This window comes from Lactuca virosa, chromosome 4 (genome assembly GCF_052849685.1).
Source record: "Lactuca virosa cultivar CGN04683 chromosome 4, Lactuca_virosa_CGN04683_v6, whole genome shotgun sequence".
Classification (NCBI taxonomy): Eukaryota; Viridiplantae; Streptophyta; class Magnoliopsida; order Asterales; family Asteraceae; genus Lactuca; species Lactuca virosa.
The window spans coordinates 417054153-417076108 of NC_136429.1; the positions used below are offsets into that span (position 1 = coordinate 417054153).

The 21956-nt window shown below is 34.8% G+C and overlaps 2 protein-coding genes across 4 annotated transcripts; one reads left to right on the forward strand and one right to left on the reverse strand.

Moving 5' to 3' along the window:
* Positions 1-4091: 4091 nt before the first annotated feature.
* Positions 4092-9981, reverse strand: LOC145108953 (uncharacterized). The gene is made up of 6 exons (XM_079046042.1): positions 9315-9981; positions 7933-9049; positions 7544-7837; positions 4950-7433; positions 4439-4575; positions 4092-4354 (listed from the first exon to the last, which is right to left on the reverse strand). Exons 1-4 carry the CDS (start codon positions 9791-9793, stop codon positions 4953-4955), a joined length of 4371 nt encoding a protein of 1456 aa, XP_078902168.1. The 5' UTR covers positions 9794-9981; the 3' UTR covers positions 4092-4354; positions 4439-4575; positions 4950-4952.
* A 3280-nt stretch (positions 9982-13261) lies between these two features.
* Positions 13262-17384, forward strand: LOC145108955 (uncharacterized). 3 transcript variants are annotated; one of them, XM_079046047.1, is made up of 11 exons: positions 13262-13500; positions 13807-13952; positions 14197-14803; positions 14891-15007; positions 15084-15153; positions 15720-15803; positions 15920-15994; positions 16102-16173; positions 16260-16584; positions 16664-16762; positions 16911-17384. In XM_079046047.1, the coding sequence occupies exons 9-11, from the start codon at positions 16327-16329 to the stop codon at positions 17307-17309; spliced, it is 756 nt and encodes a 251-aa protein (XP_078902173.1). In that variant the 5' UTR covers positions 13262-13500; positions 13807-13952; positions 14197-14803; positions 14891-15007; positions 15084-15153; positions 15720-15803; positions 15920-15994; positions 16102-16173; positions 16260-16326; the 3' UTR covers positions 17310-17384. The 3 variants fall into 3 exon arrangements, with proteins under 3 accessions (XP_078902173.1, XP_078902171.1, XP_078902172.1); XM_079046045.1 differs by having other exon boundaries at positions 15920-16173; XM_079046046.1 differs by lacking the exons at positions 13262-13500; positions 13807-13952 and having other exon boundaries at positions 14099-14803; positions 15920-16173.
* The last annotated feature ends 4572 nt before the right edge of the window (positions 17385-21956 follow it).

Consider the following 21956-nt stretch of genomic DNA (forward strand, 5'->3'; position numbering starts at 1 on the left):
TCGAAGCTTCATCAACCGTCACCATGGTTTAGAAAGTTATGCCTGCTGTGACTTGACAGCCATGGTTGTAGCTAGCAACCGCAAGTGGAGTGTCTGTACTGTATAGATCTATACATATCTTTCCTGCTCACTTAATATTTAACTATTATAGGCCGGGTTAGCTAAAGGTTATTTAGCTAAGGGATGAATAAAGTGCCTCATTTAACAACTGTTGATGCGTAGCTGTGTTGATAGTTTCGATTTTCTCGTTTGTTTGTGTTATGCTTTTTATATATATATATATATATATATATATATATATATATATATATATATATATATATATATATATAAAAGTTGGTATAGTTTGTGTTGTGCTATATATATATATATATATATATATATATATATAAGTTGGTATAGTTTGCGTTGGTAGGATATTCGGGCATAGTAACAACAAGGTACAACGTTATCCAAAAGTTTGGCTAGGGTAACGACTAGGTATATTATTTCCTAAAAAATTGGCCAGTATAACGACTATGTATAATGTTTTCACTAAAGTTTAGTCAACGTAACAAATACTCATAATATTATCTAAAAGTTGGGCAGGATATCCACCAGGTATAATATTATCCTAACGTTCTAAGCATAGTTATATCACTAATATTATAAAATATATAATATTTATAAAGAAGTGAGTAGTATAACATGTATCCCCCCCCCCCCCCCACACGTAAAACATTTGAAAATCATAAATGTGAGGCTGTGAACCCACCCTTGAAGCGTGCTTTGAATACACGAAACGAAGTTTTGGATCGTCGGAAGCTCGGGGACTACTCGGGAGGCAAGGAAAGCTCGGATTTCGATAGAGAATGAATTAGAAAGGTGTGCAGAATGGGTTTGTCGAAGCTTTCTATTTATAGTGCGCGACGAGAATTCATTTTTCTAAATTCCGTAACTCCCGCGTATGAGCTCCGTTTTCGACAATTCATATATACATGTGTAGGTATCGACGTGTACTACAACTTTCTTTTTGGTCGTTTCGGCTAATTCTAACTTTCATTTTTAGACTATATTTTCTACCTGCGATGATTTTGCAAAAATCATAACTCTCTCATACGGGTTTCGTTTTTGACATTCTTAGTCTCAAATTCTTACTTTGAGAAGTACTACGTTTTTCCTTTTAGTGACTTTCGCCAGAAGTCGAGCGTTCTCTTCGTAATTTTAGACGTTTTAACTTTTTATGTGCGGTTGATTTGTATATATAGTAAAAACTATATCTCCTCCATGATGGGTCAGATTTTTATGAAGTTTATATATATTTTTTTGGAATCACGTTGAGGTGTACATTCCGAATATGTTAATCCGCTCATAAGATGACCCGACTTTTTGCGCACTTATTTTTGAGCTTATTCGTCGTAATAATCGTGTTTGGTAAGGACGTAATTGAATATCTTTATTAATAAATCGAAATATTACATTATTGTCCTGTTACACTTTATTGTCTATGTCGATTTCTAAAGGCGGTTGGTGGCGCTTTTGTATCGGTTGTCACATCATTGATTGAAGGAAAATGTACCAACTTAACCTTAAGCTTAAGCTCATATCATTGTTTGGAACATTGTATTCGAATTTGAAGGGCAAGGGCTTGAAAACCCATCAAACATCCTCCAATCTTACAAATCTCACAACTATTTATTGGTTAAAGCTTGGAGATGGATCAAGGAGTAGAATCACATATTATTTCACAATAACAACCTAATTTAATTATGAATTTTGTTGATGGTTAAGGAAATTCATAAAAACAACTCTAATCTCACAACCATTTGTTGGTTTGGATATTGAAGATGGATTAAGAAAAGGAACTACATCATTAAAATCATATAAGCATCACCAGTAGAGTATGAAATTCAGATTTACCATTTCATCAAAACCATAATTCGAATTTGGGGAAACATAGGAAGAAGAATTACATTTGATGCAATATTTTGGAAGGATTTTAGTAGAGATTCATCAACCAATTCCAATCACCAAAACACCATGAATTTAAGGTGGAAAATTGTTCAAATGGGAGAAGGGCTGAAAACATGATTGGGGAGAAATGTGAAAGAAGATGACTTCAAAATAAACCCATCTTTGGTTACTTAAGCAACTTTTGTCATTCCTTATAAAACCCTTTTTAAAATTACTCCAAACTAAGGAACAAGAGTTGACTTCCAAAACGGTCCCTTTCCATCCTAACCTCTACAAACTAAGTCCAACTCACTAAGTTGGTCACTCTCAAGTCAAACTAAGTTTCACCATTTGACGCAAATGACCCTGCTAACAAAAATACGTTGCTAGACATTAAAATTCTATTATTTTACAAATACCAACTAATGAAAATATTTTTATCATTCTTATTTTTTTTATCATTTCTTCACACTTCCATTATTTAATTTATTTCGTTTCGATTTATTTTACTTCAAATTAAAGAAATTTTTTTATTTTTATCAAAAAGCCCAAAACTTTTAGCCCAAAAACAAGATGTTACAGTCCAGATAATTTGGTGTCAAGACCAAGTTAGGACCAAATTCGATTGATTGATATAAAAAGAAGTGTCAGTTATCACGGATAAAAATTTCAATTATCATGCTTAGTAACATTGACAAAGCATGGGCTGCATGGCATGGGGTGAGTTGTTTGAATTTTGCATGGCAATATTACAAATACAAAGTATTAACTTGCTACTGTTAACTATAGAAAAAGTTCTTCTTCACTTAGGATTTGAATGTCACGCATATGCTAGATGTACTTGAAGAGTGTGAGCAACAGAGCAAGTCATGCTTGTACATCGTGCATGATAAATAATACCTGAAAAATGTTTTTTCAAGGGTACAATTCTCATTGATGGAAGCAAGTCAAAGATTAGAATACGTTGTGCATGTGACAACGATTAGAATTATCAAGAAAGTACATTCAAGGTTGTGTTGCACGTTTGTGCATGATGAATCTTGTATTGTAAAAGGTCTTCAACAAAATCACGCGTTTCATGGCATTTTTGATTCGTGAATGCAGTGTAATACTCGTACTTTGCTTGAAATGAAACATACCATGCTTATATTCAAGACTTGTTTTTTGTTTTTTTATTCCTTTTCTTTTTCCAGGTTTTCCTGGTACCTGAACTGAATACCCAATACCATTTTTTTCCAAAATTATAGAACCGGTACCAGATCATATATGCATAATCGGTACCGCTTAAGGTCCGATTCCGGTAAGGGACCGGTTTGGGATTGGATATTGGTCCTATGTGCTCATCCATATCGATACCTACACTCTCAAAATAGATATACATTTAATTTCAAGACGTGAAAAGTAATTAAATATAAGAAAAAAAAACAAAGAAGATGAATAAAAAACAAGAAAAAAAATTTCAGCTATTTAGTTGCCCCACGCACCAAGCCCAATCCTTCTAAGTTCTATCTGACCCAAAAGATGATCCAATTTATCGGACTCCTTATTCCTTAACCCACCAGGCCCAATTATACACCCGTGACCCGACCCATTTCTTTTCCTTGAACAGTAGAACTAGAAAGAACGTCACAACAAAATAACACCAACTCCAATTTACCCCACCGCCAAATTTATCCCTGCCACTGCAGCTCCCGTCCGTCTGCGACACCCACCGCAACCACTGTCGTCCGCCCAGGGCACCACCGTCATGCGTCGCCTTCCACACTCTCTTCTATTTTCATGTTTCCCTCGTCTCTCCCGTACCTGTCGCACACCACAGCAGTCACCAACATCGAACTCCCAACCATCGCATCATCCACTTCTTCTTTTGCAATTATTTATGAAGTTTGATTATGCCTCTGTAGCTAATCAAGTTGGTCATTCTTCCTTTCTTCATTCTTTCACGAGTTGTACTTTTGGCTTCCAGATTGATCCTGGTTGTATGTTCACTTTGTGCAAAGTCGTCGGCATTTAAATAGGCATCTAACACCATTTGATTCAAGACTTTGATTTACATTATATGAATTTTGTGCTACTTTTTATTGATGGATTAGGATTATTGTGGTCTTGGACCTTGTTTTTCCACATTGATTGCCTTTATGAACTGAACTATAGTGAGGTGCCAAAAGTAGTTCCACAAGAAACGTTAAAACCATAACAATAACAAGTCCATGAATCTTAAATAACAAACCAAAAAGTAGTTCCAAAAGTGACCAACTAAAAATTACTTCCCAAGATCATTAAACCCAGGTTCATCTCTCATCATCAAACCCTCCAATGTCTTCTTCCACCTCATCTTCGTCCCTAAGAGCAATATCACCATCCTCAACTTCAGCGTCCCATGCATCCTCCATGTTCAGTGCAATATCACCATGGCAGCTGTCTGGAAGAAACCAATGACATGATCAAATCACTTTTTGACATGTGTAAACAATGTTAATTCAAGGGGAAAACAGAGTTAACATACCATCACTACCCATGATTAGATCCAAAGCCAACAAATATTTCCGCAAGGAACTGTGATATGTTTCATGTCCAGTTCTATCAGCAGCACATGCACAATGATAACGATGTGTGATGATTGCTTCCTGATCATCTGAACTCCTGGTTACAGGAATTGGTTCATATGTTAGGACAAATAGCAACACCAATACAATTTCAATTGCAGAAAAGGGATAAAAGGAATAATTTTTTAGATGTTCGTTAATTTTCACAAAACCCATAATGATGAACAATAATATTCTATGATATGCATGTAAAAGAAATGGCATGGCCGGTTTTTAGGACTCCGATAAGGCTCCACATTTAAAGACAAATGATGAATAAGATACTCTAAATAGTATGTATGGTACTTGTATTTTTGTGAATATTTGATTGTTGACTTTTGGCAGATATATCAACCATTGTCATAAAAATTTAATTTATAAGTCAAAATCAAATCAAAGTAAAATGATATATCAATGACAGAGAGAGAGTACCTATTACAATAGTTCCATCGTGAATGGGGGTGGATCATATACATGTAAGGTTTGCATCTCGGATGTAAACCCACACGAATCAAGAAGCTCTGTTGACCCAACAATATGTAGACCTTTCAATAAAAGAATGCTCTGCGGAAGATCACTTATTCTTGTACCTTCTATACTCAACTCTTTTAAACATTCTGTACAGCCAAGTTCCTCAGGTAACCTCTCAAGTAACGAACAATCATTAAGTTGGAGATATTTCAAATGTTTCAACATACAAATGCTATCTGGAAGACGTTCAATATTTGTATCTGACAAGTCCAGATTCTCTAAACATTCTAATTGGCCAAGATCTTCGGGTAACTTTTGAAGATGCGAACACGATTTAAGATTGAGATATCTAAGATTTTTCAACATAAAAATGCTATCCGGAAGACATTTAATATTTGTATATGACAAATCTAGATCCTCTAAACATTCTACTTGGCCAAGATCTTCGGGTAACTTTTTAAGCAGCAAACACGATTTAAGATTGAGATATCTTAGATTTTTCAACATAAAAATGCTATCCGGAAGACGTTTAATATTTGTATCTGACAAATATAGATTCTCTAAACATTCTAATTGCCCAAGATTTTCGGGTAACTTTTCAAGATCCGAACACGATTTAAGATTGAGATATCTCAGATTTTTCAACATAAAAATGTTATCCGGAAGATGTTCAATATTTGTATCTGACAAATCTAGACTCTCTAAACATTCTAATTGGCCAAGATCCTCAGGTAACTTCCCATGAAGAAAACATGAAATAATTTGGAGAGATTTCAGATTTTTCAACATACAAATGCTATCTGGAAGATACATAATCTCTGTAGATGAAAAACTTAGCTCCTCGAGACATTCTAACTTGTCAAGATCCTTGAGCACCTCTATAATATTACCTTTGAGTTCAAGCCTTCTTAAACATCGTAACCCACAAATAATTCCTGAAAACGTCTCCAGATTTGTGCAAGCACACATACCTAGAGAAATAAGCATCTCAACATTTCCAATGGATGAAGGTCGACCTTCTACATAGTAACAACTAAACTGAAACTTTGGCAAGCTATTTTCGGGATGAAGTAGGCAGCTATCTACAGACTTCACACTCAGATGCAACTCAGCTAAAGGGCCAACCTCAAGTGATTCATCAACACTACAAGAAGGGTAATCCTCAAATACACAAGAAGTATAATCCTCAAGTGGGTCATCAACACTACAAGAAGTATATTCCTCAAGTGATTCATCAACACTACAAGAAGTGCAATCCTCAAATACACAAGAAGTATAATCCTGAAGTGGTTCATCAGCATTACAAGAAGTATATTCCTCAAGTGATTCATCAACACTACAAGAAGTGTAATCCTCAAATACACAAGAAGTATATTCCTCAAGTGATTCATCAACACTACAAGTATATTCCTCAAGTGATTCATCAACACTACAAGAAGTATAGTTCTTTATCTCAAACGAAAAATGTTCAAACCCTAGAGTACGTAAGTATAGGTGAACAAGCTTTTTCAGACCACCAATGGGAGGGAGAAGTTCTACCAAATTACAACATTTTTCAAGATCTAACCTCTCGAGATTTGGAGTCAGTCCAAGGTCAAGGGTTCTCAACTTTGAATGACTAATGTTGAGGTTGGTGAGCATTTGACATTCATTTCCCATGTAAAGTTCTTCCAGGTGAGAATTTTTATAAAGATCTAGATTTCTGAGATTTGGCGTCTGCCCAATGTCAAGGGTCCTCAACTTTGAATTAGTAAGTCGTAAAGATTGGAGATTTAGACATCTATTGGGCATGTGAAGTTCTTCCAAATTGTTGCATTCAACAAGATACAACTCTTCAAGATTTGGAGCGAGCCCAAGATCAAGGGTCCTCAAACTTGAACCTTCAAGGTTGATGTATTTGAGCTTTAAAAATTCAATGGGCATGTGAAGTTCTACCAAATGACAACATAGTCGAAGATATAACGTCTCGAGATTCATAGTAAGCCCAAGGTTAAGGGTCCTCAACTTCGAATGACTGATGTTGAGATTGGCGAGCTTTTGACATTCATGCCCCATGTAAAGTTCTTCCAAGTAATGAGAATCTCCAAGATCTAATTTGCTGAGATTTGGATTCAGCCCAATGTCAAAGGTCCTCAACTTTGAACGCTCGAGTAGTAAGTATCTGAGATTTAGACATCTATCGGGCATCTGAAGTTTTTCCAAATTGTTGCAAAAGCTAAGAATCAACTCTTCCAGATTTGGTGCCAGCCTAAGGTCAAGGTTCGTGATCAACCTTGCACCTCGGAGGTTGACATATACTAGCTTTAAACATTCAACAGACATGTGAAGTTTTACTAAATTAGAACACTCTCCAAGATCCAACTTCTCAAGATTTGGAGCAAGTCCAAGGTCAAGGGTAGTCAACATTGAAGAACTAAGGTCCAGGATTCTCAGCTTGTTAAGAACCTAAAGATTAAAAAAAAAAAAAGCAAGATGAATGTTAGTGTAACAACAAAGCAATCTATGTATAGCAATATAATAATTCATGCAAAACAATCAACCAACCATAATTCTACCTTTCTTTCTCCCCCTTCCCAAAGTTGTATGATTTCACTGCCAACCATCTTAAGTGCAACAAGGTTATTAGCTTGAAATGTTATGGGTAAAGACCTAAATGGGTAATACATCAAACTCAAGTATCGTAAAGCATTTGGAAATTCGGGGTTGACTATATTAGAATCCCAATGCCGAGAACGAACAGCTCCCACGTAAAGAAATCTAAGTTCCTTCATCTTTCCAAGTCCTTTTATATCAAATTTCCGGTCGTGAATTTGAGTATCAAGCCGAATGCACCTTGTCCCTTTAGTACCCTGTAATCCAAAAGAGGCCACCATGAATCTTGTAACTTGTAGCAAATGAAATTGTGTTAGTTTTTCCTAACTTACAAATAAAAATTAATCCTTACCAAATCATTAGCCAATATATTTTCAATTTCTTCGTAGATCCACAATCGGGTATGTTTGTGAGGTTTGTCCGGGTGCGAGCGACGTACAATATTTCTGCCCATTTCTTCAATATGGTCATGCATGCTCACATACTTGTAATCATCAGAATTATCGTGAATAGTTATGAGAGATTTTTGCTCAAGAACTCTTAAACCATTTATAGCATGAAACCCACAGCTTTCAAGCGCTTTGATTGCATCGTCTTTCCGCCAACCTTTCATGATGCATGCAACATCTAGAAACATTTCCTTGTAATCCTCCTCTAGAGCAATATAGCTTAGTTCCAATTTTTTCAGGGTCTCATTTAACGGAATTGTTTTTAGTCGTTCTAGGGCATCTTTCCATTCAGGCTCATTTTTACCACAAAGAAACGAACCCAAAACTCTGATCGTTAACGGAAGACCAGCGGCATAACGTACAACTTGGCTTGTTAGATTTTCATCATACTCTTGAACCGGAATCTCTCTCCCAAAAGCATACCTATTGAAGAGGCAAATTGCTTCCTTATCCGATAACAAATTGACATCACGAATTAACTTCACATGGTGTGCTACCAACACTTGCTTGTCTCTTGTTGTGATGATAATTATACTTCCCGGCATAAACCAACTAGGTTCACCAGCTAAAGCCTCAAGCTGGTCTTTGTGATCCACATCATCTAGAACAACAAGAACTTTTCTATGACGCATCATCCTTTTTATCTGGTGTTTTCCATCAGAAACATCTTTTATTCTGATTTTTTTATCATTCAAAACATCTGAAAGGAGTTGATTTTGCAAAGACTTCAAACCGAAGAAAGATACAGTTGAAACTTCCCTCACATTCTCGACGAAGCTTTTACCTTCAAATTGAAAGGATATTTGATCAAAAAGAGCTCTGGCCAAAGTTGTTTTCCCACCACCTCCGATCCCCTTAATCCCCATCATACGAACATCATCAGTACCGGTTCCTAAAGATGATAAAACATCATTGATCCGGGACTCCATTCCAACTAAATTTTCATCAATGTTGAAACTAATAGAACGTAACTCCAGTGAAAGCTCCTCAACAATCTTTTGGATGAATTTAGCTTCATGCCTGTATTGTAAAGAAGATTCAATTAGTTTACTCCCCTATGAGATTTATAACATACAACCCTATATGAAAAATAACATATATAGTTAGTATAATCATATTTTTAAGTTTAATCTTTTAACAAAACGTGCAACTTGAGTTAAATTTCTACAATCTAAGATGCCATTTACAAGCCTTTTACATCCAGGGTAAACTTGGATCAGAAAGAAACAAACCATTGAAAAGAAACTAACACTAGAAAACTGCAGAGTTCTAATCAAGGAATTACCCATCCTTGGTATTTTTCAACACCCATCCACCCAGATCCGCTGCTTCTTTCAAAGCCTGTCTCCATTTCCCAGCAGCCCCTTTCTTTTCATGTTCTGCAAATGCTTCTCCCACTGCCCCGCTTTGTTTCCGGACATCAGAAGGTTCTACGTCATAGAAGACGTTGTAAGCGGTATGTTCCTTCGTCCTGTGGCATTCCATTATCTTCACAAGCTCATCCAAACACCAAGATGAAGATGCATAGTTCTTGGAGAAAACAATGATGTAGAATTTTGAATCTTTAATGGATCCTATGAGCTCATCACTTATTCTTTTCCCTTTCTTGATTCTCACGTCGTCCTTGTATGTGTGAATACTTTTGTGCTGCAGAGCATGATAAAGATGATCAACAAAGTTCTTACGAGTATCTTCTCCCCTGAAACTCAAAAACACATCATACTTAAAGCTCTTGTGAACGGATAAAGTTGAAGAAGACTCCATTGAAATGAAGGATCGATCCTATAAAATGAAATCTTTGTTGGGAAAAAGTTTATGCGAAACGATTACGAAGAGATTTGGATGAGATGAATCCAGATGATCATCATAAGAGTGCAGGTTATGAAGATAAAAGATAATGTGAGATGGTGATGGGTGTGGCCTGAAAACTTTTGGAATTCGGTGGAGAAAGTCAAACCACTTGTTGACTCAAGAAGCTGTAAAATTACTTATCTGAACAATTTAAAAATCAAGGAACATTTCTATTTACATGTGTCTTTCACTTCTCTAATTAGTTTTATTTCGAGTTATATATGATTAAGGCATAAGGCTGTGAAAAATATTTACCATATTTACCATTTCTGTCAGGAAAACAAAGGGAATTGCAGAAGAAGAAATGAGTTTCAAGAATATTATTTCCATTTCCACGTCCCTGTATATTTTCCCTTGGTGTCTTACTTTTTCTTCCATAGATGGCCGGGTGGGTGTCAAACGTAAGTGGGGTATATCGACTACAAAATAAGATGCAGGTTGACTTGGTAAAAGTAAATTGTTTTTTAGGGTTCTTAAGATTTCAACTCTTGGAATCCATTGATAACAGTAAAGAGTGAATTTCATTTTGTTTATTTTGCTAGGTCGGAATTCGCAGGCGTGTTTGGATGTGCGATTTCAAAGAGATGATTACCTTTGTTTTTTTTATATCTCTGATTATCTTTGACATTATTGGCATTGTTCCTGTGACTTTGATGCGCGTTTATGGGAGCACTTGGCACAATTCTGAAATTAACTGCCGTTGTTTTTTAAATAGGTTTGACCATATTGACGCCATTCCCGGTTGAGTTTGATGTGTTTCTGACTTTCTGGTGCACCATTCCACTCGCAAGAACTGGTACCCGACAAAGCTACATTGAAGAACAGCGGGCAAGTTCTTCTCTGTTTCTTTTATCAAAAAATTTAGCTATTTATTTCAACTTGACCTTTTTTATATGAAATTAATAAGTTCAAATTATGTATATCCTTTTAGAAAAGGAATATTATATTTACATATGTGTTTTAATTCTGTGTGCTCTTTATTATTTATAAAAAGGGTAAATTACACCGGATGGTCCTGTGCTTTAGGGTAATCTGTGTGTTCGGTCCCTAACAACTTTTTTTAACTCGGACAGTCCCTACTTTATATTTTTGTTGCACGTTTGGTCCCTGTCCGTTATAAAATGACTAATTTACCCTCATCCATTTCTTTTTTAATTAATGTTTTATTTATATATTTATTTATTAATTATTTAAACAATAAAATAAATTAAAATGTGACCCAGTCCTACCCCCAACCCTCCTCCCCTTCTTATGTCCAGTCACCAAAAAATTACTTTTGGCCACCACCGCCACTAACCTCCGATCACTACACCGGAAAATTACTTTTGGCCACCACCGCCACTAACCTCCGATCACTACACCGGAAAATTACTTTTGGCCACCACCGCCACCAACCTCCGGTCACTACCACCACCACAAATAAGAACCCTAGAAATCAAAATTGAAACTGAACCTAGTTGAGCAACAAAGACATTAATATTGAACTAGAAATCAGAAATTGAGATCAGATGAAACCTATAAATCAGAATTAAAATTCGAAATCAAAATGTTTGAAACCCCAACACTTTCATGATGAAACCCCATCTGAAACGATTAATGAATCATATCACATGTGAAGCCCTTCATGATGCTCTCAGGCCATCGATTCTCTGTCAACCCTTCCCATGAATATTCCCAACAACAATAAGCAGGGATTTCGTCGATGCTATGGGAGAGGGGGACACAGAGAGAGGGGGGAAAGAGAGAAAGAGATAAACATAGAGAGAAATTTGGTGGCCGCTTCCAATCTGCTTTATGTTTTTTAAACCAAATGATTGTCGTTTCAGAGAAATATCGTGACTTTAGAGTGTAAGTCGGGACCGATAGCAACTTTAGAGTGGTTTCCAGCGAAGTAGATAGGTGGTAGAGGATGTCGAAAGTCGGAGGTGGCTCTAGAGTGCAGATCGACGCTTTATGACCGCTCGATGGAGGATTAGAGAGGCTTATGTAGAGTATAAAGGTGGTGAGGCATGGTCGACGATTTGCTGAGGTTTTCGGCCTGTGGTGGCGGCCTGGAAGTGGTGTCCGGCGGCGTTGGGTTTAGTTGTCCATTAGGGTTCTTGAGTTTAAAGAAGAGGGAAAGATGCAGCTGGTAAGGAATATGGAATGGGGTAGAAGATGAATAGGGTATCAAGGGATGATGACGACTATATACATTTTTTTTTATTTAAGTTTTTTTTTTTCAAAATTTTCAATTTATCTTTTATTTATAATTTATAATAATATATAAATAATGAAAAATATATATAATAAGGGTAATCTTGTCATTTTATGTCTATCAGGGACCAAGCGTATAACAAATATATAAAGTAGGGACGGTCCGAGTTAAAAAAAGTTGTTATGGACCAACCACGCAGACTACCTAAAACCATAGGGACCATTCGTGTAATTTACCCTTATAAAATGGTCTTTATCTGTGGGTTTTATTTAGACCATCTTGTGTTTATTTAGACCATCTCCAACCCATTTCTATTTTTTCCCCTAAAAATGGAGTAAAAAATGGGATAAATAGTGTTTTATCTCTAATCATACTCCATTTTTTACCCCATTTTTACCCCCAAAAAGTATATTCCTACTATATTCCATTTTTCCAACTTATATAGATTGTCAATTATACCCCTTCTACTAATTTGGTTTTAACAAATATATAATCTATATTTTTTTCATTACAATACTATTAGATAAATAAGATTATATTTATAACACATAATTATAAGCTTTTGTAAAATTAGTTATCGTATTTTAAAATTTCAATATGTATTTAAATTTTCATATGAATTTGATAAACAAAAAATAAACTTTATATTTATAATTAATTAATATAATTTAATACATAATACAATATTATAAGTATTAAATAATACATTTAAATTATAATTATTAGATAAAATAAACTAATAATGTATAAATATATAAAAAGAGGGACTAAAACTGACAACTCAAATTTCATCTCCATTTTGGGGAAAATGAATAGTATAACACCAAATATGGTGTTATACTATTCATTTCCCCCAAAATGGGGAATAAATGGGGTAGGGTTGGAGAGAAATGGGGGAAGTAATAGGAGAAAAAATAAAAAATGGAAGTAGGTTGGAGATGCTCTTAAAGCTCTTAATGACCGTTTTATCATTCTTTTACGCTTTATTGAATTATTAGTTATTAATTAAAACTAGATAAAATTTCACAAACGGTCCTAATGCTTTTCAATTTTCCCTAAAATAGTCCTTATGATATTTTTTTTTCGTGAATGGTCCCTTTAGATCAAACCTTGCATATAATCAGTCCTTATGACTAACATTATTCGTTTTTCTGTTAAATATAAATGAATAGACTATATTGTCCTTTTATTTATTATTAACCGATGGGCCCTCTCTCCCTCTTATCACACTCATCTCACTTTTCAGGTTGATATTTCATGCTTAAAAGAAACCAATGAATGATAGCTTTACCTTCTCCCACAACCTTTAACCCATGACTTGCAGGTTTCATTAAAAAAATCGATGCATAAAGTTGTGTCGGACCACCAGCCTATAGTCCTGCCGGAGACTCGTCTGGGAATTTTTATTTTAGTTCATATCCATGTAAGGACACTCCCATGTTTCACGTTTACTTTCTAAATACACACACACACATAAAGTGAATCAGGACTATAAATCACCACCTCAAAGGCAGCACCACCTATGCATCTCCTTTGGTTGTGGATGTGCCATCACCCCTCTTGCACTGTCGCTCTACCTTTCCTCTTCCCTACCTGCCACCGCCTCTTAACCATTGATTTCTTAAGAGGTGGCGGAAAATATGAAAAAAAAAATATTTTCAATTTGTTCTGATTTCTATGTCTGATTCATCTCCAAATTTTTTTTGTGTTTCATCTCGATCTATGGCAGTGGTGTTCTATTCTTCTGCAAGTGGGTAAGACCCTTAAGCACCTTATGAAGCATTTGAAAGGTCTTCATTATGGCTTGGAGCAGGTGGCTATGAACCTCAAGGTGGAGCCAACAAATTTTTGGTGGTTGTATTGGCTGGTGGGATGGTGAGTTTTGATTTTGATTTTGATTGGTTGGATGTTTAATTTTGATTTCCACATGTGATATGATCAAGAAGGAGAAGTGAGTCTCGTATTTTTCCCATTCTCCAAACCTTCCTCAACGAATTTTTCTATAACAGCACATGCATGAATCTCGATTCTCTTAAGTCTTAAAGACACTCTAGATCATAACATCGCTGGTGACTGCAACGACTTGGGGGATTTCATCCTGATTTTGTTTGGTTTCCAGGTGGTCCATGGAGAGAGAAACACTACAAGAATACAGAGGTATGCCGACGACACCTATCCCAACGATGCATGTCGTCGCTACAAGCTATGCTGACGACATGTCGTTGCCACACATTTTGAAAATTTTGACTAAATTCTTTTGACCAAGATATTTGTGCCGACGACATGTCGTCGCTACAAGTCTAGCGGGAACGACAAAATTGTTCGTGGTATTCTGAAAGTCTATACCGACGACTTGTCGTCAGGATAGGTATCGAAAAATCTATTTTCCATTTATTTTTATTGCATGTTCCAGAAATACAGTACGACGTAGTTTTGTGTAAGCTATCCCGAGGACAAGTCGTCGGCATGCCACGTGGCGATCTGCGTGAAAGGTCTATCCCAACGACAAGTCGTCGGCACAAGTTTTTATTTTTTTTTTGTTTTGTTTCAGCAAACAATAAAAACGACATCGTTTATATGGACCCTATACCGACGACATGTCGTCGGCATAGGGGTTTACCCTAAAAAAACGCAGACGGTGGTTCATTTGCACACAACGATGCAATATTGTTTCCTCTCCGACCGAAATCGCTTTCTACCTTCCTTAACTGGCGATTAGCACACAGGTAACATGTTTTGTACTCCTAATTTGTTTTCTATTGGTGTGTTATAAAGATTTTTACCCCGAATTTGGGGGATTTTTGTGTTTATAGCTGTTTACTGGTGGTGAAGAGGTTTTGCTTCACCACCGTCCGTCTTCTGCCATACCGACACCTTCCCCACCGGCGACTCGTCCCTTCTTCCAGCTTATCTCCTTCACTGCCAAATAGGTAACAAATCTGGTGGATTTTTTGTGTTTATTTATTTATTTATTTTCTGATTTTGTGTATTTCCGATGACCACCAGTCACCACCGGAGGATCACCAACAACTTTGACAATCGGAATCCGTCCATCACAACAAGAAGAACAAAACAGGTTAGTTTTTTTATTGAAATTGAAATTGTATATATATATATATATATATATATATATATATATATATATATATATATATATATTAAAGTTTAGAAAACAAGAATGTAAAACAAAATAACCAAAATAACTCTTTAATTAATCGGAAACTAACTCAAAACCGATGTTTTTACAATCTGTTCTCATAATCATAAACTCGATTATAGACATGTATATATAGCCTAACAAACCAACTTGTATTAGACTAGGAAACTTATGACCAACTTGACATAAACTAAACTTTCCATAAATTAGATTGCTTGGTCTCCAAGTCCTCATCGACTTAGGATTCCAACATATATATATATATATATATATATATATATATATATATATAGAAGTTTATATGAAATTGAAATTGAAATTGATCCTCCTATGACTATAGAATTGTGTTATTTGTTTGGTATATGTATGATTGTGTTGTTTGTTTGGTATATTGTGTTGTTTGTTTGTTATATGTATGTTGCTTATTTATAAGTAGCTTTATTATATATTTTGAATGTTTATAATATTTGTTAAACGGATGGAAGAAGTCGCAAGGGGACATGGAGGAGACGGTGGGGATAGACCTCCATACGGGGCCGCACACGGTGTACCATCGGATTGCCAATCTTGTAAGTTACATGAAAGTTTTATAAGTAGCTTTATAATATTTGTCATAATATTTGTTAAGTATTAGATATATTAAAGTTTTAAATTTCTAAATTTCTAATTCTATATGTAAATCTAGCACAAATGAAGAATGTGAATGTGCGTGGCAAAGGGAGAAACTTAAATTTGTACGATGAGTATGAAAATAACAATCGTAAGCCTTTGTTTGTGGGAATTGATATCTCCGGGCGGACGTATCGATTTGTCGTGGACAACGGACAAATGTTTGTCAGACTGATCTCAAATCTGGTGGGATCACAGGTATCGTTGCATTATCATACTTGGCGTCGTGTTCCTACCAAGTACAAAGATGATTTATATCCCGAGCTAGAAGTAAGTATACAATATATTTTATATGTATTGAATTTTATACTTATTAAATATTTTTTTACTAATCAAATATGTTTTTCCTTTTGCAGACTTATTTTGATCTTAATAAGTATTGGGGCACAAACTTGTGGGAACCCCTTCGAGCGGGTATCCGATATGCAAAGAGCTTATCGAGAGTGCAAGTATCAGATAAAAACACATTTTGATAGAGTTGGTGGATATCATAATGTGGAAAGGGCAAGAAGATGTCCACCGACTGATTGGACCGCCGAAGCTCGGAACAAAATGGTTGATTTGTTATTTTTGGCCGATGAATACAGACGCACGTCAGTCAAAAATAAAGTTACTAGGTCGAAACTTCCGGACACAAGTGCTCACGGATGTAGATCCTATGCTCAACGACATTATTTAGAGGTAGTAAAATATATTAGTATTATTTAAAATTGTTATTAACATTTGTATAAATATAATTATTGTTTTTCACTTATTATAGGATAAAATGGGAATCAAGCTACAGCATATTGAGGGTTTGAGACAAATGCGCTACAAAGAAGGTTCGGGTTGGTGTACAAATCGAGCACAAGAAGATTGTGTAAGTGATAAACGAAATGAATGTGTTGTTTAAATATATTATTATTATTAATTATAGTTTTTTGTTTAAGGAATATTACTATTATTTTAATGTTTAAATTCAGTTGTTTGTTTTAATTAATGTATGTTTATTGTTTTCTTTATTTTAGGAGAAAATTCAAGAGGAATATGAGAAAATGCAAAACGAGGTTGGGGAAGGCGGAGAAGTAGACGATGAAGAATGTTTAGAATGTGCCCTTGGGACGAGACGGGGGCATGCTCGCAGGGTGGGTAGGAGACCAACCGCCAACTTCGGTTTAATTTCAAATGAACGGCCTTCCACTTCCAAATCGTCTCAATCTCAATCTCAATTTGATGCACAACAAATGCAAGAATACTTGCAACAATATAATGCATCATTGGCGGCATGTATTCCGAACTTCCAACCACCACCATTTCCTAACTTCCTATTCAACTTTAATACACAAGCAAGTAGCTCTCAACAATTTGCCGAAGAAGAAGGAGAAGAAGAAGAATGCGATGATGATAATGATGGTGATGTTTTTTAGTATTTTGAACAATGTTAATTAACTACTTATTGTAATATTAAACTTAAATTTGATGTTTTGAATTTGAAAATTGGTACCTAGTTAATGTATTTAAATTGATATATGCTGCAATGTTTTTGGATTTGTTAAAAATGCAGGAATGATAATGTACAAAATCTGTAAAACTAAAAAAAACAACCAGTGGCTATGTCGACGACAAGTCGTCGCTATAACTATTTAATCGACAACTATGAAAAACCTATAGAGACGACAAGTTATCGTAATAGCTTAAACCTATAGCGACGACATGTCGTCGCCACATGTAATTAATAAAACTTTATTTTTTTCTTAAAATATGATTGACGAAAGCTGTACCGACAACAAGTCGTCGCAATAGGGAAAGCTATGCCAACGACATCTATGCCGACGACAATATTGACCTATGCCGACAGGCCTATGCCGATGACTAGTCGTCTACATGCCCTATGGAGACGACATGTCGTCGGGATAGGTTACGAAATTGTCATCTCCATAGAGTGTTCATGTTGTATTGAAAGAACATCAGATGCTCCTTTAGTTTCGATTCTAATATTTAATTTCATGTTTTATTGTGGTATGTTTTCTAGATTTGATTTAAGGTTGGGTTTTGAGCTTGATTTTGATTTGTTGCAAGCGGTAAAATGGTGGTGGTTTGTTCGGAGGGTTGAAAGGGTGAGGAAGGAATTGAGAAGAAAAGAAGGAGGTGGGAGCGGGCTAAGTGGTGGGTCCATTTCTTTTTTAAATAAAAAAAAGATAATAATTAAAATTAAAAAAAAAATTGAGGGGAAAAAAGTAATTTCACATAGGTTTAACTAGAAAATTTTAATAGATGAATCTAAAGGACCAATAGTTGGATAAATTTAAAACTAAAAGGACCACTGATGTGAAAGGTTTTCTCTAAAAGAACCATTCACACAAAAAATGTTTCATAAGGACTATTTTAGGGAATAAATGAAAATCATTATGTATCCTCTCGATTTTCAAAATAAATTTTTGTTTTCCAAATATAATAAACACCTATTTTCATAAAGATATGTTCAAGATAAAACCATTAGATCATAGACATTAATTCCAAAATCAGAGTTATAAAGAACAACATCGTAGAATCTCAAATCATAAAACTGTTTATGTTTGTCTACAATCATGTCTTCGCCTTCCCATGATTTGAAGAAGTACATGAAAAACATTTAAACACAACTGTAAGCCAAAACTTAGTGAGTTCCCCAAGATACCACATATAACAATATGCATACAAGCATACCACTAAGGCTCTCGACACCTATGACCGATCCGCCTGAACAAACATTGAGTATCTAGGATCACAACACTTTAGTTGATCTTGCCATAAACCCTAGAAAATGAGTCTCTAGACTCACAACACTTTAGTTGATGTTGTCATCAACTCTCTGACCTTTACCATTAAGTTGGTAGGCCCGAGTATCTTGGCGTTCCACATAAAGTTGGTCCGCCTCAATTCACCACAAATATGTCGACATATACATAATACAAATAAACAAACAACTCAACATCATAGGTAACAGTCTATAAGTCTAACTTCCTAACAACATACTATAGTCTAACCACATCTTAGCACACAATGATACATACTGCAGTATATAATATAGATAAAAATAACTCACCTGAATCCCAGAGTTGAATCCGACTACTCATAGACCCAAAGAATATGCTAAACAGACTGTCTAAACCAAACATAAGCTAAACCTCAGTCTATAGCTCAAAAGTCCAATAAAATGACTCCATAACAAGCATAATCAAACATTAAGCCGCAAATGTAAGAACTTAATACCTCTCCAAGCTCTAGAAGGTGCAGAATGTAAGATTTGTTGTAGAAACAACCGTTCAACCAACAAGCTCACCACCTTCTTCTTCCAAGATGCACTCCAAGGCTCAAAACACCAAAAAACACAGACAAACACAAAGAACACTCAAATGGGGGCTAGGGTTTCGTCTTTGATGGTGGAGGATGATGAATGCATGTTATGACAACTGTCAAAATTCGAGTCAGTTCTAGATATGAATAAACTAAGTTGCACGTATAAGCATGACATATGCTAGATTTAGTAGCTCGAGGTTAAGTCATAACATACTAGAAACTTGGAAACAAGTAGAATCGAAGGATAGTGTACTTAGATTTCACATTGATATGTGAATTCTACAACTACTTTAAATGTCGTGATTATCCATATTTGGGTCATTCTTTGACTCGAGCATCTTTGTACATTCATGTAGACACAACATGCACTTGACCTAGTAGTAGAAATTAGGTCCAAGTCTCATAGGAACTTAAGTCAAAGTTGAAAACTAGGACTAGTATACTTGGTTCTTCAATTTCACTTAAATCTCGTAATCACTACATAAAAATGCCAATAAACCGACAAAAACAAATCTCCAACATTTTTATAACTCTAAAAGAGTTATAATACCAAAAAATAATTTGAAGTCTCAAAAACTCAATTTATTTTGATATCCAAAGATTTATTAAATCCCAAAACCCTAAAAAGTCCTAAAAATTTAAATTTATGAAGTTTTACATTAAAATCCCATAGAAATTTTTATAAACTCTATTATATCAAATTAAAATATTTAAAATGTGGAAAATATAATTTAAATCAACAACATTTATCCTAAAATTATAAGCTAAAATCTAAGGATTTTCTAATCCTACAATCTTATATTAGGAACCCATATTTTGTTTATATGAAACAAAAAGTTGATATTTATAAAAATCAAATTAAAAGTTAACTATTTTTATAAATTAATTAAATTGAAAACAAAGTGTTATTAACTTAATTTATGAGACAAATAGATACATAAAACCCATGAAATAAACCCTTTAAGTTTTATAAATGGACCAAAATGTTTTTATAAAATCTAATCACCTATTTTTATAAAAACTCCAACTTTCAAGAGGAAGATATCCCACTCTCTTTCCTCTTCCAAATGGCAGGTCATGAACCCCTCTTATATCTTTCTCTCTCACTCATTACCTCTCTTCTCCACTTGAACACTCTTCCCCCATTTTCTCCCTGTTGACAATCATTTCGGAGTGCAGTTTTTGCATCTTAAAACAAGAAAAAAGTGGACTTAGAAGGAAGGTACCCGGGAGAGATTTTGCCATCTTATTTTTCATAACGAAACCCACATTTCTGGAGTTTTGTGGCCTATTTTGGCGGAGTATAACCCCAAAGAGAGGACAAGAGAGATGTGATATCCAAAGAGACAAAATTTCACTTTCTCTCTTCCTTCTCTCTAAAAACACCACACACACACACACACACACACACACACACACACACACACTCTCTCTCTAGAAATAAGCCATCCTTAACCACAATTTGCAGCCATATTTTAGTGTTCTTGAAGCTACATAACAAATCCAAGGTAAGGAACTTACATCTCTTGATGATCCTTAGTAATTTTTGCAAGTTTCTAGTCATTTTCTCCTTCTATTTTCGATATCTAAGATATACTTTTGCAAGGAACCATAGTTTGATCTTTATGTTTGTAGATCACCACTGAAAACATGTTGCATGTTCTGGAAATGGTGGCGATCCATTATCAAACCAAAGTCAAGAACAAAAGTGAGCATATGCAAGTTTTGTATAGCACCAAAAATCGATTTTTTAAGGATTCATTAACTTTGGATTTATTGCATGCAAGTTCTAAAGGTTAGAAACAGGTTTTTCTACAAAATATTTTCAATATTATGTTTTTTTTATCTCAATCCAAGAAAAAGAAACCGAAATCATTGATAAAATGAGATGTTGAGTCATATTTTTATCAGTTCTACTTTTTAACTTTCCGGCAGATTTCAACCTCCAACTTTGAAAGGCCAAAACTCAATCATTTCTTATCCAAAAATTTGTTCTTCCTTCTTGAAAGTATTGCTTCGAGTTATCTTTCAAGCCCATCTGACATCTTTGAAAAATTCGAAGATTTTGACTTTTAATTATTTTTATAATATTGTTGCTCCAACAACTATTTTCTTAGGAGTTCTAGTTTTATGTTGCATGTTAAAGAGAGTAAATCATCACTAAAAATCCTTCAAAAATTATTTTGAACTCCTAGTATCATAAGCTCAGAGGGACAAAAAGATCTTAACTTAAAAGTGGTGAAAAATATTAAAAACATTCTCAAAGTGACATCAACATTTTTACCAAAATCACAAGAACCAAGTTTTTCTCTATAATCTATTGAGCCTTTAGGCATGTTTTCGATATCCAAAATGAAAAAACGATTTTGCACAGTTAGTAAATTATATGAAGATGCATTCTGGAAATTTTCAGCTCAAAATATTTTTTCTTTATTTTTATATAAAAATAATAATAAAATAGAGTGTTAAAGCATATAAAATATTTACACTAGTTAATCAATTCTAGGAAAAATCCTTGATGACCTATACCGTAAATCAACATCTTCCATCAAGTTTGACCAATTTTTATTACAATTTACCATTATTTTTTATTTTATTGTTATTAAACAAAAATAAATAACAAAATTGGATTCTGAGTTTCAAACATCACATTTATTATTTTTTTGAAGCTTTTATATATTATATAACCTTCACAAAAAAATTTGGAGAATTTTCCACAAGCTTTTGTTATTTTT

Coding starts and splice junctions, on each gene's coding strand:
- LOC145108953 (XM_079046042.1), bottom strand. CDS start 9,793: ATGGAGTCTTCTTCAACTTTATCCGTTCACAAGAGCTTTAAGTATGAT. Junction 7,838..7,932: donor ATATATTGGCTAATGATTTG/GTAAGGATTAAT, acceptor TTTGGATTACAG/GGTACTAAAGGGACAAGGTG. Junction 7,434..7,543: donor GGGAAGGGGGAGAAAGAAAG/GTAGAATTATGG, acceptor TTTAATCTTTAG/GTTCTTAACAAGCTGAGAAT.
- LOC145108955 (XM_079046045.1), top strand. CDS start 16,327: ATGCAAAGAGCTTATCGAGAGTGCAAGTATCAGATAAAAACACATTTT. Junction 16,585..16,663: donor CTCAACGACATTATTTAGAG/GTAGTAAAATAT, acceptor CACTTATTATAG/GATAAAATGGGAATCAAGCT. Junction 16,763..16,910: donor ATCGAGCACAAGAAGATTGT/GTAAGTGATAAA, acceptor TCTTTATTTTAG/GAGAAAATTCAAGAGGAATA.